At 40.2% G+C, this 16,911-nt stretch overlaps 1 protein-coding gene across 1 annotated transcript in view; it reads right to left on the minus strand.

The window, feature by feature from the left end:
• The window catches only part of LOC130845028 (mitochondrial adenyl nucleotide antiporter SLC25A24), a 43,507-nt gene extending 26,814 nt beyond the window's left edge, over window positions 1-16,693 (minus strand). The window contains exons 1-2 of the mRNA XM_057721595.1: window positions 16,150-16,693; window positions 2,348-2,474 (exon numbers count right to left, since the gene is read on the minus strand). Coding sequence (XP_057577578.1) covers window positions 2,348-2,474; window positions 16,150-16,332 — 310 coding nt within the window. The 5' untranslated portion in view covers window positions 16,333-16,693. The remainder of the gene's footprint in view (window positions 1-2,347; window positions 2,475-16,149) is intronic.
• Window positions 16,694-16,911: the final 218 nt, after the last annotated feature.

Here is a 16,911-nt window from a genome sequence, read left to right on the forward strand (position 1 = left end):
TCTGGACATTGTAAAAGCAGTTAGAGGCATCACTCTGTTAGCAATGAAATTCTTTAAATAACACTCTGAATAATCTCCTGTACAATTTCACTCTCAAAGAAATACAGTTGATTCTCATTATTCACGGTAGCTACTTTCTCTAAGGTCACCGTGAACACAGAATCAAGGAAAACCGAACCATTGTTTCTCAGGGAAATACAGGGTTAGGTTCCCGTGCCTCTGGTCACAATATTCTCACCAACCAATCAACACGAAACTGTTTTCTGTGTATTTCTGTTTTAAGACGCCTTGTTTAATGCACATTATTGACTCATTAACATTGAACCCATGGTCAACAGTACTATAACTCATGCCTGAGTGAAGCTTTTCTGACACACGTATTTTCTTCTGAAGGTACATCACAGCCTTCCTGCACTTAGGAACGCTCGACAGCCTCTCAGCACTGTTCTTGGCAGCCACTGTAAATAGTGAAATTACCAATAAAAAGCACAAAAATGCAAAAAACATGGCACCCAGTGGACTGCAGAAGGACTTGTTTACAATACAAAACTAAAACAAGAATGTGGAACATCACCTCATTCTATCTCAGCTAGAAACTTGCTCACCAAGCAAATGAAATTTGTGGCTGCTCTGCGTGAAGCCGTGAATGACTGCAAAAGCACTGTGAGTACGGACCTGGGGGTTACTTTTGGAGTTAAATTTTAGCAAGTAGACAAATTCTCAAATATATAATTCACAAATAATGAGGAGAGACTATATATGCTTTGCTTTAAGAAAAATCTAATAAAAATATGAACCTATAACGAGAAAGTGTTTTTAAACTAATACAAACAAGGTAAATTAAGGGGAAACCGTTTGCATTTACTACAAATGTATCATAAGATTTCACCTTTAACACAACATTGTAAATCAATTATACTTCAATAAAAAATGAAAGATTTCGCCTTTAATTATTTCTTCTGGTTTGTTTAGAATTTTCTGAAATGAACCATTGATACGTGCATACTGTACATACTGAATGATCAGCCTCTACTTACCTGGAGATGATGCTGAGGTAGCTCCATCTCCCAGCAACTGCCTGCCCTAACTCTACACAGACAATCCCTTCTCTGCGGCAAAAGAGTAGAGGGTTCAGGGTGGGATGAAAGTTTGTGGGAAGAAACAAAGTTGATTGTAAGAAGTGAATTTTGCTATAAGATTGGACTAAAGTAGACCTAGAACATACAATGTAAGGTTTATGAGCGGTAAGGAATGTTCTAACAGTTCTACTTTCTACCACAAACCAGCCTCTTCCTAGCTGAGACACAGATCTGAATGATCATCAAAGCCATTCAAAGGGTTTAGTTGTCTGTTTGAAGGAACTTGCCTTGAATCTAACTGAAGTCAATGTTCAGTATAAATCAGGGACCAGCAAACTATAACCCTCTAGCCAAATAAGGCCAGTTGTCTGCTTTTGTAAATAAAGTTTTATTGGAACACAGCCACACCTACTCACTTACATATTATCTGTGACTGTTTCTGCACTGTGACAGCAGAGATGAGTACCTGCAACTGAGATCACACAGCCCACTAAGCTAAAATACTATCTGGACTTACACACACACACACAGTTTCCCTACCCCTGGTGTGAATCATATTTTCTCTCAATTAATTTGTTTAACTTGTTTCTTGAAAAACAAATCTGTGAATGGAATGGCTTTGACCACTCATGTGTGCAGAAAGGTCTGAAGCTGCATTATACATTTTAAAAATAAATGCCTTCTTCCTATCAAAGGTTGCCTCTGGTGATAAGGGTTTGATAGATCCTCCCTCTCGCCTACCGTGGCCCTTACTTTTTGAAAAACCATGATTCCAATCAGAAGGTATATATTTAAATGTTTATCTAGTATTTTCTTTTCTAACTTTCAGAATCAGAGTATCTTCTCTGATCACATGTAATTCTTTCAAAAAGACTATCAAATATAAGATAATCTGGAAGCTGTTTAAATTGTAGAATACATAATACTTATGCTTAGTATGAATAAAAATAAATCTCTCTTGTCCAGAGAGCAAAAAAACATAATTATTATTTTTAACCCATAGCTTTAAGTCAAATTAGTATAAGAGTCCATAATTAATATTTTACAAAGGCCTTACTCACAGTTTATGATTCACTGGACAAAGCTACATATAACTTTTCTTCACTAAAAACATTCTATATAAAAATCATTACTAAGAAAAACAAGTATTATCACAAGTAATAATTATCATCTAAAAAAAGACAGACTAAATATACATTGTTTTAGACTTTTGGAAGCATGAGACGTGCTTCTTCATGGCTGGTGATAAACAGAAAACAAAGACACACCATCATTATTTTTGTCCAAACTCTTAAATGCCAATTTCATTTTTTTCTCATGGTCTTTAAGGTACTTCATAAATTCTTCAAAATCCAGCTTCCCATCTTTGTTGACATCACCAGTACTAAAAATTTTCTACAAAAAAGAAAAAAATTATAGATATTTTTATATAGGTTAAAAATACTAAATTTTCTTGTACAAATACTTCAAGCAGATTGGCTGTTTTCCTATTAAGACATATATTTTATAAATTCCAACACAGAAGACAAAATCTTGACTTAAATGTTTAAAATAGTACTTTTTCCCTTTGATTTCCAAAATTAAATAATCTTTTCCTAAAGATGATCCTTATAAAAAATTGTCATATCAAACTGTCTGTCTCTATTAAGAAAAATCATTCCTTTTGAGAAAGAAATATATTGTTTCACACACATTATATATTGATATATATACACACATAATATATATGAATACAATATATAAAATTGATAATACTATAATTATATGAATACAATATATAAAATGGATACTATATATACATATATAATACTATATGTATTATATATACACATATGTACATGTATAATGCTATATATTATATGTACATATGTACATAACACATGTATACATGAATATATGTGGACACACATACATACACAAGATAAATGTATTCCAGTAATGCCAGGTTAGGTTAACATAGTTTTTTAAATCTTATAATTTAACCACAGTAACAGAATAAAAAAGAAAAGTCATGTAATCACCTTAATAAATGCGGAAAAACATTTGATGGATTCAGTATAACTTATGACTAAAAACTCTGAGCAAACTAGGAGTGATGCTTCCTCAAACTAATAAAGAGTATCTACAAAGAATTCTAGCTGTTTTTGTTTAAACTAGTATGAGTTGGATTCTCTTATCTGCAACTTAAATAGCCTTAATTCAAATTCCATCAATTGTTACTTACAGTTTAAAAATCAAATCAGTTTGTATTGTCATTGGAAAGCAATTATTGTTATTTAATCACTTTCACAAATTAGATTGAGGATGATTTCCATCTGGAAATTATCTTCTGATTACTCAACATATACACTGAGATTTGCATAATCCACGAGAAAATGTCACAGCATTCTGGGGCCCCATTTATGTACTTAAGTTTCATCTAAGAAGTTTATATTTTGGTCAATGAAAAGAACAGTGAACAACTATCATTTTAGAAATTACAACTTAAAGGACATCTCTAGCACTGTCTTTGAATAGTTTGATTTTTTTTTACCCATATTTCATTAGCCTTTCTTATGGTAAATAAAGATTCCCAGAGTTATAACTGTCTAATGACTCTGACTTCAGAGTTTTCTTGTCTATTCCTCTGTGGAAATAAAGATCAATCAAAGGAGAAAAGTAAAGGCTATTTACTCTGAGCTCACTATAGCAAGGAAGTTAGCCATTGTCACTTGTGTTTTGGCAGGAAGGCAGGAAGAAGAGTGGGAAAGCTTTATAGTAGAAAAAAAGGAGTTTTGGGGTGTGCCCTGATTGTAAACTGTTGGCCTGGGAAAACTGTATGTGGGCTAAAGCAAAAGTGGGGCATCCTGTGTGACTGGTTAGGGGGGCATATTCAGCTTTCTCTGGTTGGTCCTAAGTTGGAAGCAGGCACAAAAATTGGGGAAACTCTCAGGTACCAATTAATTTCTGGCTATTTTAGGCTGATTGTTACAGAAGTTATTGTTTAGCTTCCTGGACTGTCACCAGAGACAGCAGCCTGGCTTCCAAGTAAGTGTGACTTATAGCAGGTTGGCTTCCTGGATTGTTTATTATAGTCAAGGGGTAGTTTTCTGGGCAGGTTGTGGATCAAAGTTCAAATTTTTTTAATTGAAATATAGTTGACATACAGTATTATGTTAATTTCAGGTGTACTACATAGTGATTTGACATTTGCATACATTATGAAAGTTTAATTTTAAGTATAGTCTAACCACTATTTGCATATTCAGTCTCTCACTTTTCATAGCAAACAAACAAAAAAACCTAAATCAAATGTCATTCAAAAAGTCTGTTATCAGAATAAAAAGTTATATCTTTTCTTTCTTAGCACTACATAAGCACCATTTCTATACTTAAAAAATCAATACATACTACCAAATGTAAAATGGATAGCTAGTAGGAAGTTGCTATATAACACAGGGAGATCAACTAGATGATGGGTGATGACTTAGAGGGCTGTGATAGGGAGGCAGGGGATATGGGGATATATGTATGGATACAGCTGATTCACTTTGTTGTACAGCAAAAACTGACATAACAGTGTAAAGCAATTATATTCCAGTAAAAAGCTTAAAAATTTTTTAATTTTTAAAAATAAAATGTTTACACCATTCAAATAAATAAACAAACAAACAAATAGCAGGACAAATGAGAATGAAAAGAGCAAGCTGATGTTAGTTTTGGGTGTGCAGCAAAGTGATTCAGTTGTACATACACATGTATCTATTCTTTTTCAAAATCTTTTCCCATTTGGGTTGTTATGTAATATTGACCAGAGTTCCCTGTGCTATATAGGTCCTTGTTGGTAATCCATTTTAAATATAGCAGTGTTAATCAGCTATACTCCAATATAAAATTTTAAAAAATTATTTTTTTTCATTTTTTAAAAAATGAAAAAAAAACAAAAATTTAAAAAATTTAAAAACCAACAGATTCAAAAATATAAAAGTACAAAAGCTTTGCAGGAAAGGAACAAGATAACTAAAAGAGAAATAGTCTAGGAAAAATATTTGTAGCAATGTGTCAGGCAGAGCACTGATAATTCTATAATATAAAGAGTTCATGCTAATCGTTCTGAAAACTCAAGATGCCAACAGATGAATGGGTTGAACAGGAAATCCACATAGGAAGAAGTATCTTTAGTAAATACACATGAAGAGAAATTCTCCATCCCTCTGTTAACCAAATGGGAAATCATTTCGCATCTATTGAAATAGCAACAAAGAAAAACAAAGGTTTGTCACTGCACCACCAAATGCTTCTTCAGTTATAGTCAAACTCATCTTCTCACACATTGATGGGAAACGATCCTTTTTGAAAACAATTTGGCTTTACCATTGCAAGTACCGTGAAAATGCCCACAATCTTTGATCCAATGATCTCACTTTTCTCCCCGAGAAAATAATTCATGAGAAGGAAAAGCCTACTTTAAGAAGATGGTCAACATTACATGATTTATAACATCCAGAAACTGAAAACAATCTAAACAATCTCAACCTCTAACAAAGGGGGATGTTTAAGCAAATTAAAGACCATCCATTTAATGGCCAATTTACGCAGCCGTTGAAATGATAATCGTGAAAACTCTGTAGCTACGGGGAAAAAGTTTACCATATAATGAAGAAAGCCGTAACCAAAACTGTAGTTGTGCTGTAAAAAATAAAAATAAAAGATAATAATAATAATTTAAAAAAATATGCCCATGGACCAAGGACTAAAAGGGAATATAGAAAATGAATACAGAACCATGCGGGTTTGGTTCTATTATCTCCATTCCAATGTAATAGCGTTTTTGTGTATTACAACTTAGACAAAGGACAAAAAAAAAAAAATCAAATGAATTCTCAATCTATATAAATAAACTTTCTACTAGGGAAGCTGGAGATGTGTGGGAGAAAACTCACATCAAAACTTCCTACACGTGTCACCATCACCTGAGGAAAAGCCGCATCAGTTTCCCTGAAATATATAAGGTTCTATGTGGTTGGTGCAGAGCCTGACAGAGTTTTGATATGTGAGCTGTCATCAGTCATAAAAAGCATTTATATGGCTCACACCATCTCTTATGAAAACAAAAGACAAATATACAAAAAATTTGTTTTGATACAGAAGAAATGTGTTTCAAAGGATTAAACTTGCTTATGGCACAATCCAGAATTTCTTATGAAAGGTTAGTCTGTATCAAAGAAACAAATACAAGTCACACTTGAAAATCTGAGTACAAGAGTAGCTTTAAAAAAGCATGAAGGAGACAGCAGTATCAAGCAGTATGAGCAGTATTTCATCTTGTGGAACTGAAAACCACAGCCACAGAAAGATAGAGAAAATGAAAAAGCAGAGGACTTTGTATCAGATGAAGGGACAAGATAAAAACCCAGAAAAGCAACTAAATGAAGAGGAGATAGGCACCCTTCCAGAAAAAGAATTCAGAATAATGATGGCGAAGATGATCCAGGACTTTGAAAAAAGACTGGATGCAAAGGTCGAAAAGTTTACCAAAGACCTAGAAGAATTAAAGAGCAAACAAACAGAGATATATAAAAAAGTGAAGGACATTTAGGTTTAAAAGGAAAAACGCAATTTAAAAATTCAAGTGAACGTCACAGAGATAATATTTTGGACTGGCCTGGTCTACAGACCACATCCAGTCCAGGCCTCTGGTGTGACAAATGAGGAAACCAGGACACAGTGCTTGGCATATAGAATGTGCTCAAAATACAACTGATGAATGACAGAGTGGATGATTAAAGACTCCCAAAGTTCCCACAGCTAATAGGAAGAGTTTTACCAAATTTTAACACGACAGAATTCAACTGACAGCTTTTTGAGCATGAAGTGCCCAGTATCTGAAATGAATTTGCCATCCGAAGAGCAAATATAATTGGAAAGTAATAATCTTACTCAATAATGACTTCTGAGCAGAAAATATCTTGGAAATACACTAAGAGAAATATGTATGAGGGACTGCATCCTGAGAAGGATCCTCTAATCTAGGTTGCCAGTAAAAAGATCTGCAAAGGAAACAATGCCCAAGCTCATTCTTCAAAGGTCTGATGATTAAGGCACCTTATGAGGAAACACCAGCATGGGTGAAACCCCAAGAATACAAGCCACTCAGACTGCCCACCCTCCTTCCACAAACAGAAACCAAAATACAGTATCAAAGAATTTCCAATGGCCACACGAGTCCCAAAACACATACATAGTGATTATGCCAGTTCCCCAAGGTGGGAAGGGAGCATCTTCCGCCAGGAAGCCCATCTAGGCTACTAATAACAGGTGAGGAACTGAACAAGGTGACTCCAAAAAGAAGGCTGCAGCCAACATCTTGAGAGCGATTTGAATTTAGAAGTTTTATTAGAGCCAGAGAGAAAAATACTTGAGAGGAGTATTAGGAACGTTGTTATTCTTCACACAGTAACGTTAGTAATTAACCGGAAAACCACACTGGGGCCCAGGCCAAGCCTGGGAACGTGTAAATTTGGCTTTACCCTTCTCTGCCCAAGGCCCCTCCTGAATTCTCAGCCCCAACATCTTTGCGATCACAGCCCCACTGAGGCCCACCTTCCCTTCATTCTGAATGACCCCTACGTCCTGCAGGCCATCCTGAAGCTCAAGGATGTCCAGGGTCCCGTCTTCATTGTGGTCTAGGGACGAAAACAGTTCTTCATAGAAGGCATCCATCTGGGATGTCTCTGGCGGCAGAAGCAATTCTGGGGGTCCACGCTGCGACCCCCGTGAGTCTCCCCAACGTGCATGTGAGAGGGAGGATGGGGAGATCTGCCCACCACAGGCTGAGTTGGAAGAGGCCTAAAAGAGTAGCCGCCTCTCTGCTACCAAAGCCAAAGCCCCTCCGCCAGGTACAGAACGGGGAAGAGGGCGAGCATCGCAATGGCTTCTGAGCAGAGGCACGTGGTGTGCTGGGAGCGACGGTGGGAGCCTTGCTGGGGGCCAGGCCTGGAGTGTGAGGCCATGGAGTCCCCGCCCCACTCCCAGATCAGCCAATCAGATTCCGTTTCCCACCTCCCTCCAGGAAGAGCCTTTTCTCCAGAAGCTTCCTGAAAGACCTCTGCACAGGTCTGTCTCTAAAGGTAGAACTTCTTTTTAGAGAAAAGTGGGTAGGGGAGTTTTGAGACGTGGACTGTGGGACCATAATGACTGATGGTGTTGGCCCAACATTTTTTTTTTAAGTTGTTTGGTCACACCTTTCTCAGACTTCTTCTTCAAAGGTTAAGGCACTTGGGAATTACTGTAATGAAGCTTGAGACCAGAATGAAAATCTGCCTCCATGGGCGTTTCCTCCTGTGATCCTCTCCCCCTAGTTCCTTATCTTCACCCGGTATCTGCAGCGGCTCCAGAGCAACGCTGCTGAACAGAAAGAGCCCCATCTCCATCCTTACAGATTTTGGCACCACACTTGGGAGGATAATCTCAAAATGCACAGAAGTTAGGTCCACTGGGGTCCAGAAAGAAGTCAGGAGATACTCATAAACAACGTTTATGGCATCTTCTTAATCACCACTTTCTGGAACCACTGAGAGCTCTGGCTTCCCTATATATACACCTGTGGTCCCTCATCTGGCTGCACTGGAAATGTGGAAGTGTAGTTTCACAGTCAAAATTACACTTTTTACATAAGTTGCTTTTTAAAATATGGAGTACTCTTTAAAAACTTGAATATTAAAATTCATATGGAGTAATGAGCTCTCTCATGCTGGTGGAAATGCAAAACGGTACACTTTGGAAGATAGTTTGGCAATTTCTTACAAAACTAAACACACTTCTACCACATAATCCAGCAATCGTGCTCTTTGGTATCTACCCAAAGGAGCTGAAAAAGTATGTCCATGTGAAAACCTGTACACAAATGTTTGTAGCAGCTTTATTCATATTGCCAAGTTGGAAGCAACCAAGATGTAGGTGAATGGGTAAATAAAGTGTGGTACATCCAGACAACGGATCATTATTAAGTGCTAGAAAGAAAAGAGCTATCAAACCATGAAAAGACATGGAGAAATCGTAAATGCATATTACCAAGTGAAAGAAGCCAATCTGAAAAGATTACATACTGTATGACTCTAGCAATATCACATTCTGGAAAAGGCAAAACTATAGAGACAATAAAAAGATCAGTGGTTGCCAGATGGTTGGAGAAATGGGTGGAAGGATGAATAGGCAGAGCAGAGGATTTTTAGGGCAGTAAAAATACCCTGTATGATGCTATAAAGATGGATACACGTCATTATACTTTTGTCCAAACCCACAGAACATACCACACCTAAGGCAAACTGTGGACTTGGGGTGATATGTCAATGCAGGTTCTTCAACTGTAACAAATGTTACCACTCGATGTTGATAATGGGGGAGGCTGTGCATGTATAGGTGCGGGGGAGATATGAGAAATCTCTAGGCCTTCCTCTCAATTTTGCTGTGAACATAAAAATGCTCCCCCAAAGTACATTTTTTTAATTCATTAAGAAAATCTAATCATTCCATTATCTGTCAGTTTTTGCTCTATTTACTCATCAAGTACTGACAACACAAAGAGGACCATCACATGTCCTTGAACTACCCATGGGTTTGCCAGGAGGAGGTTGCGCCATGATTAGTTATAAGTACTACTGCAGGCTTTGCAATAAACATTTCTCTCCAGAGCTGTTGAGCAGTGGCAAACACGTAATGCTCTTTCACAAGATGTGTTGTGGCCCAATCAACAATGAATTCTCCCACAAAAGAGAATTTTACAGTCCACAGGGAATGGTCCTTCCCTGGGCATTGCAGAGAACACAAGTAGTCACAAAGACTCAGAAGACAGACATCCAGGCAGGCACAAGAGTCTACAGGACCAAGGAGACAAGACAGATGTCACAGTCAGACTTCTGAATAAAGGAAACAGACTGACAGCATGTTATAGAACTGATAGGAGAGAGCAAGACATAGACTTGATCATCTCATCATTTTGTTGTCTTAATTCTAGATCCAGATTTTTTTTTTTTTTTTTTTTTTTTTGGTCCTACACTATTGCAAAGTCTTGCAGGCCTAAACTGAACCAAAATAAGCATACTTCCAGCTAAAACTGCTACTCTTCATCAACATGTTTATTTTTCTGATTTCCATTTCAGTAAATTAAAATTCAGGTTATTTCTTCTACTCTTTGATGTTCTCAATTTTTTTTCCTCAGAGTCTCTCAAAATGACATCCAAACATTGGGATTGCCTTTTAGAATGTTCTAATGTGGCCTTTGATGAAAAACAATGAAAAATACTCTAAAAAGCAGACAGGATTACTAGCTTCTCATGGGAAAATTAGTAATAACTACCGTATCTCCTTGTTCCTCATACTACCTACTACTCTCAATCCCTGAGTCCTAGGAGAACTTATTGTGAATTTTGTCTCTTCTATCAATAAAACACAAATTTCATAATGAGGAGATCTGGAAACACATGGAAAAGGAGGGTCGCTCATATCAGAAGAAACCACAGTGAGTTTGCCTCCAGCTAGTTCTTAATTTTGTCTTAGGACTTATCTTGATGTCTTTTCCCTTCCCTGTATACTTTTGGAACACTTAGTAACGGCTAGTACTCCTTATTATATTCCTAAAATTATCATCTTCCTTATGCCTACTTTCTACATTCTACTCTTATATTCCACATTCTTTCCATCTAAGGCCTAGAAGAACTTTTAAACAGAAATTTGCTCTCTTCTACATGCTGAGTTCATTACAAAAGCTTGGCAACATGGAGAAGAGATCAAGCCAGGTGGAACTTTATAGATTTCACTTCAGGTTGAGTATTGGTTTAGATGAAAATTATCTTGAAACCTTCCCTTGAAGAGTCACCCCACAGTTCTCACTTCTAGATACTCAAGTGGATAATCTCCCCAGTCCCTGACATTATGCAAACCCTTGATCTATGCCTCTGAAATTCTCCCCCATAAAGACTGACATATAATCCTAATTCCAAGTATTTGATTGGCTACTGTTGCCTAGGCTTGCCGCCACACCCTCTCTTCCTCCATCTGTTTTTGCACAACCACCAGAGTGATCTTCCTAAGTCATAAGTCTGCTTGCGTCCCCTCTTGCTTAAAACCTCCCAAGTGCTCCCATCACTCATATGATAAAAAGTCCAAACCACCCACCAGGTCCTCAATGCGTTTCACGATCTGGCCCTTGCCTGGCCCTGATATGACACTATTCCTCAAGAAGACCAACTGGTCACTCGGTGGAAAGTCAGTTATATTGGGTGCCTCCTGTGGTGGAAGGGGCACTGCATCTTCCTCAAAGGAAGGCAGGTGTTTCCCTTTCCTGCCCACAAAGGTTCAGATAGCACCATTATCTGGGGGCTTGTGGAATGCCCGATCCACAGGCGTGAAATCCCTATAGAACACAGCATCTGACCAGCAGATCCCTTCATAGTGGAAGAAGTGTGGATGTGGGCCCAAGACCACAGGATCCACTGGCCATTTCACACACCACACCATCCAGAAGCAGCCAACTTCACAGAATGCTGGAATGACCTACTGAACGCATAGCCGAAGCACCACCTAGAAGACAATATTTGGCAAAAATGGGTTGCCACCCTTCAGGATGCAGCATATGCACTAAATCAGAGATCTACCCAAAAGGAAGAATACGTGAGTCCAGGAACTCGTGGAAGCAGGAGCAGTCCCACTTACTGTCACTCCCAATGACCCACTGGGGACTTTCTCCTTCCCATCCCCGCAACTCTGGGCTCTTCAGGGTTAGTTTCTGGTACCCAGAAAGGACAGATACACCCTTGTCAGAGAACACAATAAAGGTCCCATTGAACTACAAGCTATAACTTCCACCTGGACATTTGGAACTCCTTGAGTCCAGGGACCAACAGACAAGAAAAAAAGTCACCCTCTTAGTAGGTGTAAATTGGCCCTGAGCAGCAGGAAGCAGGGCTGCTTCTACACCACAGAGACAGAGAGGAATACTTATGGAACGCAGATGATCCACGTGGACACCAGGGATGCCCAGCAGCAACACTGGCCTGAGAAGCTCAGACCCTGCAGGAAGGAACGTTTGGGTCACACCACCAGGTAAGTCACAAAGACCTGCAGAGATTCTAGCTGAATGTGAGTGGAATTTAAGACAGTCAAGAATGGAAATCATGAGTACCAACTGTGGCCAAGTGAAGCAATGGGGACTGTAGTTTGTTCCACGGTCCTCCCTGAGGAACAGAGGCTGAGAACAATGAGGGACCGCTCCCCAAACCTATGCTGAGAAGAAGATCTGTGGGGGCCAAGCAGTGGCCTGTGGAGGCCAGGTCAGATCGCCCCACAAGGGAAGCTGCTGTGGGAGCAGAGGTGACTGACAGCCAACCTGCCACCCTCTGGACCTCTAGACTCACTGCAGCACCCCCTCCAAGGCCACACTTGCCCTGGGCTGCTCCAACCAATGACTGGCACAGCACGGGGCAGCCACCACAGGACTCTCCTAACAGATTGCCTTTCCTCAGCGACTCCTCGTTAGCCTAGTTGAGACTGCCTAACACCTATGCTTTGGTCTGAAGTTCTTCCTAAACCTCCTTCTTTCTTCCACTCTTCTAACAGGGGCTAAACTTGCATCGTGGTCTGAAGACCCCCGCAACTCACTCCTGTTTCCTCTCCCTTACCCTTCTTTTGCACACCCAATCCCATCTGGGTTTCTGCTCCTAGGAGGCCCAGAAATGATGCAGTTAGCACCAGGAGTAGCCCAAGGCAAAAGGTGAGAACATGGGGGTTGGGAACTGGCTCATTCACTGCCTAGCAGGCAAAGAGCCCTGCGTGGAACATGGGGCAAGGAGGATGCCTTGTACAAGGTGGGAGCCCAAATGCTGACGATTTCCCAGTGATGACCTGGGAAAACAACCTCTTTGAGGGGAACACGCTGGCTAGTGCAGTGACTTCGGCATTTAGAAACTATGGGGGGAACCATGCTCTAAGGGTAGGCGAGAAAGCATAATGATAAAAGGGGCAATTCACCAGGAAGATAAAACCACGCTGAATTTGAATACGCCAGTAGTATAGCCCATTATATAGTCTATTTTTAAAATAAAGGGGGAAGTCAACAGAATTATAAAGAAAAGCTGGCAAATGTACAACCATAGAGGAGATTTTGACACCCCTCTTTGAAAAGTGATGTTACAGTAACAGCATTAGATAATTTAAAAGCTAATGGTTAATGAGTTGCCTATTAGGTACCAGGCATTATTCTAAATACTTTACATATTTTTAATTCATCTCATAGGGTTATTGTGAGGAATAGATAAGTACTCACGTTACCTCTGAAACAGATGAGGAAACTGAAGCTAAAAAGATTTTCTTTAATTGCCCAAAATTAACCAGTAAGTGGCAGAACCAAGATTTAAACCCAGGTAGTTTGACTAGATTTTTCTTATTTTCTTACAAGCTCACCTATGCATGTAAAAAGATGTTTATCTGGAAAAATTACGGAATCAATAAAAAGATCAGTAGTCCAGGGGTGGGGGGTGGGAATGAATAGGCAGAGCACAAGGACTTTTAGGGCAGTAATGATACTCTATATGATATTAGAAAAATGGATACATGTCATTATACATTTGTCCAAACCCACAGAATATACAACACCAAGAGTGAACCCTAAGGTAAACTATGGATTTAAAGTGATAATGGTGTCAATGTAGGTTCACTCTTGGTAAAAAAAAAAAAAATGTACCACTCTGATGAGTGATGCTGACAATGGGAGACAGTATGTATGTGATGTTTAGAGGCAGATGGTGTATGGGAAATGTCTGTACCTTCCTCTCAATTTTGTTGTAAACCAAAAACTGCTCAAAAAAATAGCTTTTATATATTTATCTTATTTTATCCAGCATTTCTAGGTATCTTGCAACAAGAGAATTTTTGATTTTCTTGTCCTACATATGCTGGAAATAAAAGAACTAACAATTGTCTACAGTTAAATTTTCTCTTTTAATGATTTCAAATGAGCCACTGCCTTGTTTAGGGTATTTCAAATCATAGCCTTAAATCTTTTTATATCACTGTGCTTAGATTACTGAGACATGACCCTCATCTTCAAGATGTTTGGTCTTAGTGGAGGGCACAGTCAATAAATAAAAATAACACCTTTTGAAAATTATAGCAGTAGTGATATATGAGACAAAGTTCTACAAATAGTAGGGTGTGACCAACTCTTCTATAGAGGTGGTCCAGAAAAGCTCATCCCAGAGGAGATGATATTTTTTTAAAACAAAAAAACAAACAAAAAAACCCTCTATTTTCCTAATCGTAAAAATAATAATGCTTTTAAAAATTGAAATAATACAAAAATTGTGAATAAAAAAGTAAAAAGGTAATTTATCTCCTAGCATCCAGAAGTAACCATTATTAACCTTTTATTGAAGAATATATCCATCAAAAAAGAGTGCTGGGAATAGTTAATAATACCTGGCATGATCACAGAGAGTGATATTATATACGTGTGTATGTATGTAGGTATAAAATACACTTTCATATGATATGTATGTGATTAATATATGCCATCCTGTTCTATAAATTATTTTATAATTTGTTCTTATATAAATTTTGGAAAACAAAAGACATTCTTTATTCCTGAGTTCCTCTCTCTTTTTCTTAATCAATCCTGCCAGAGATTTGTCTATTTTATTCATATTTTCAAAGAACCAACCAAAAAAAGCATATATTTGGAAACTTAAAGCACACATTGAAATAATTCATGGGTCAAAGATGAAATCATATTGGAAATTAGAAAATACTTGAAACTAAATTACAATAAAAGTACAGACTTATGGGATGCAACTAAAGAAGTGATTAAAGGGATAGTGTAGCTCAAAATTAATGAACCAAACATTCAACTCAAGAAATCAGAAAGGGGGCAAATGAGTAAACCCAAAGAAAGCAGACGGAAATAAATAAAAGTTAATGGAAGACAATTTTAAAAACAATCTGCAAAAAGTACCAAAAGTTGGTTCTTTCAGTGTATGAATAAAAGAGAGAAAGGTTGAAGGGGGAAAAAAAAGATTGGCAAGAAAAAAAGATTTGGCAAGATTGAAGAGGAAGCGGGGAGGGTGGGAAGATATCAGGAATAAAACAGAACATGACTAGAGATACAGTCAGAGCTTTTTTAAAAATCATAAGTGAATATAAATATTATGAGCCTTGGATAAAATGGGCAGTTTCCTAAAAACTGTAACTTACTAAATCTGACCCAAGAAGAAATAGTAACCTGAAGAGACCTGTAACCACTAAAGACACTGAGTGAGTAGCTTAAAATATAGCTACCATAGAACAGCTGCTGGCTCTTGTCGGCTAATCACTTTCCCTCTTGGGATAGGAATGCCTAAGTATCCTCTTACGTTAAGGTGGGGTTGGAGAGGTTCCAAATATCTCCACCCTATCACTAGATAGAGGCTGCACTACAGGGACACAATTAAAATGACTCAGAGAAGCTGAAATTACTCATGCGATGCACCAACCCTTCAGGGTCAACCTATGTACTTTGGGCATTAAGAATGTCTTAAACAAAGGAATGTCGCCTCTCCTCCTCAACGGGAAGTTGGGGGAAACATACTATTGGTTTTCAAACAGTTCTGGAACAGGAGACAAACTAGCCCGTGTAAGAAAGCAGCTTCGGAGAGGTACAAAACGTGAGCTTTTTTACGGACCGTGGGGCCCACTGAAGTGTGAAAGCTAAAAGAAAAAAAGAAGAAAAGTGGCTACATTTTTGCACAGGCTTAAAAAAGGCCTGGGATGCATTCAGACCAACACTACTGGGTACAGGATTTTAAATTACTAGAGTGAGCCAGAGTGCCCACTGCACTAAATTTTCAGGAAAAATACCGGTGGCCTTTCAGATCCTGCCGCGCGTGCGTTCCGGGGTACCCGGCCGCGGTCCCCATTCCCGGGCTTCTGATCCCGTTCGCGGGCTGGAAGCCACAGCTCCAGCTTCTTCCTGCAGAGCCGCGGGCCGCCGCCCTCCGCCCTGGCAGCGCCCAGAGTCCCCGCAGGCCTCCCGGCCCTCGGGCCGCGCCCCGCAGCCACCCACCTCCTCGGCGTCCTGGCCCAGGGGGATGCCCAGGCTCTTGAGCCCCTCCTGCAGCTCGCAGATGTCCACCACGCCGTCCCCGTTGCGGTCCAGCTTCTGGAAGAGGGTCTCGTAGCGCGTCGGCGGCTCCGCGTCCTGGCAGGCCGCCGCGGGCAGCACGAAGCCCCGCAGCCAGCGCAGCATGGTCCCGGAGGCGCGGGCCGGCCCAGCCGAGGCAGGTTAGGGGCGGCCTAGGGCTGCTCGGGCGCTAGGCCTGGCTGCGAGGGGCCCGCGACGCGCAGGCTGAGAAGAGCCAAGACCTCCCCCGAGCCCGGCTCAGCGCGCGGGGAGTGGCCGCTCCCGCGGCTGCTTGGGGAGGAGCTCGCCCAGCGCCGGCCTCCCCGAGAGGCGCGGGGGACGCGCCCAGCGCTGCCTGGGGCGGGCAGGAAATGAAAGGGTTGCAGGGTGGGGCCCGTGAGGGGCTGTGGGACCTGCGGAGTGAGCGGCCCTCCGTCCCGAGCCGAGCCGAGCCGAGCCGTCAGGGGTGCGGAACGGGGAGCCAGTTCCCGGAGGTTGTGGGATTCTGCATCGGCGTATTCAAGGGGGAAGGGGGAAGGGGGAGGCGGGGGACCGGGGAGCAGTTTGAAGCTCAGGTTACTTAACTTCTAGCGTCCCTCCCTTCGAGCCTGGAACCCTGGCGAACTGCCCAGAAATAGTGCTCACTGCAGGGAAACCGGGCCTTCTCGGGCTTTGTCTCGCACAGATCTCTCACTTTCCCTGCAA

The sequence above is a fragment of the Hippopotamus amphibius genome, chromosome 1 (assembly GCF_030028045.1).
Source record: "Hippopotamus amphibius kiboko isolate mHipAmp2 chromosome 1, mHipAmp2.hap2, whole genome shotgun sequence".
Taxonomy (NCBI): Eukaryota; Metazoa; Chordata; class Mammalia; order Artiodactyla; family Hippopotamidae; genus Hippopotamus; species Hippopotamus amphibius.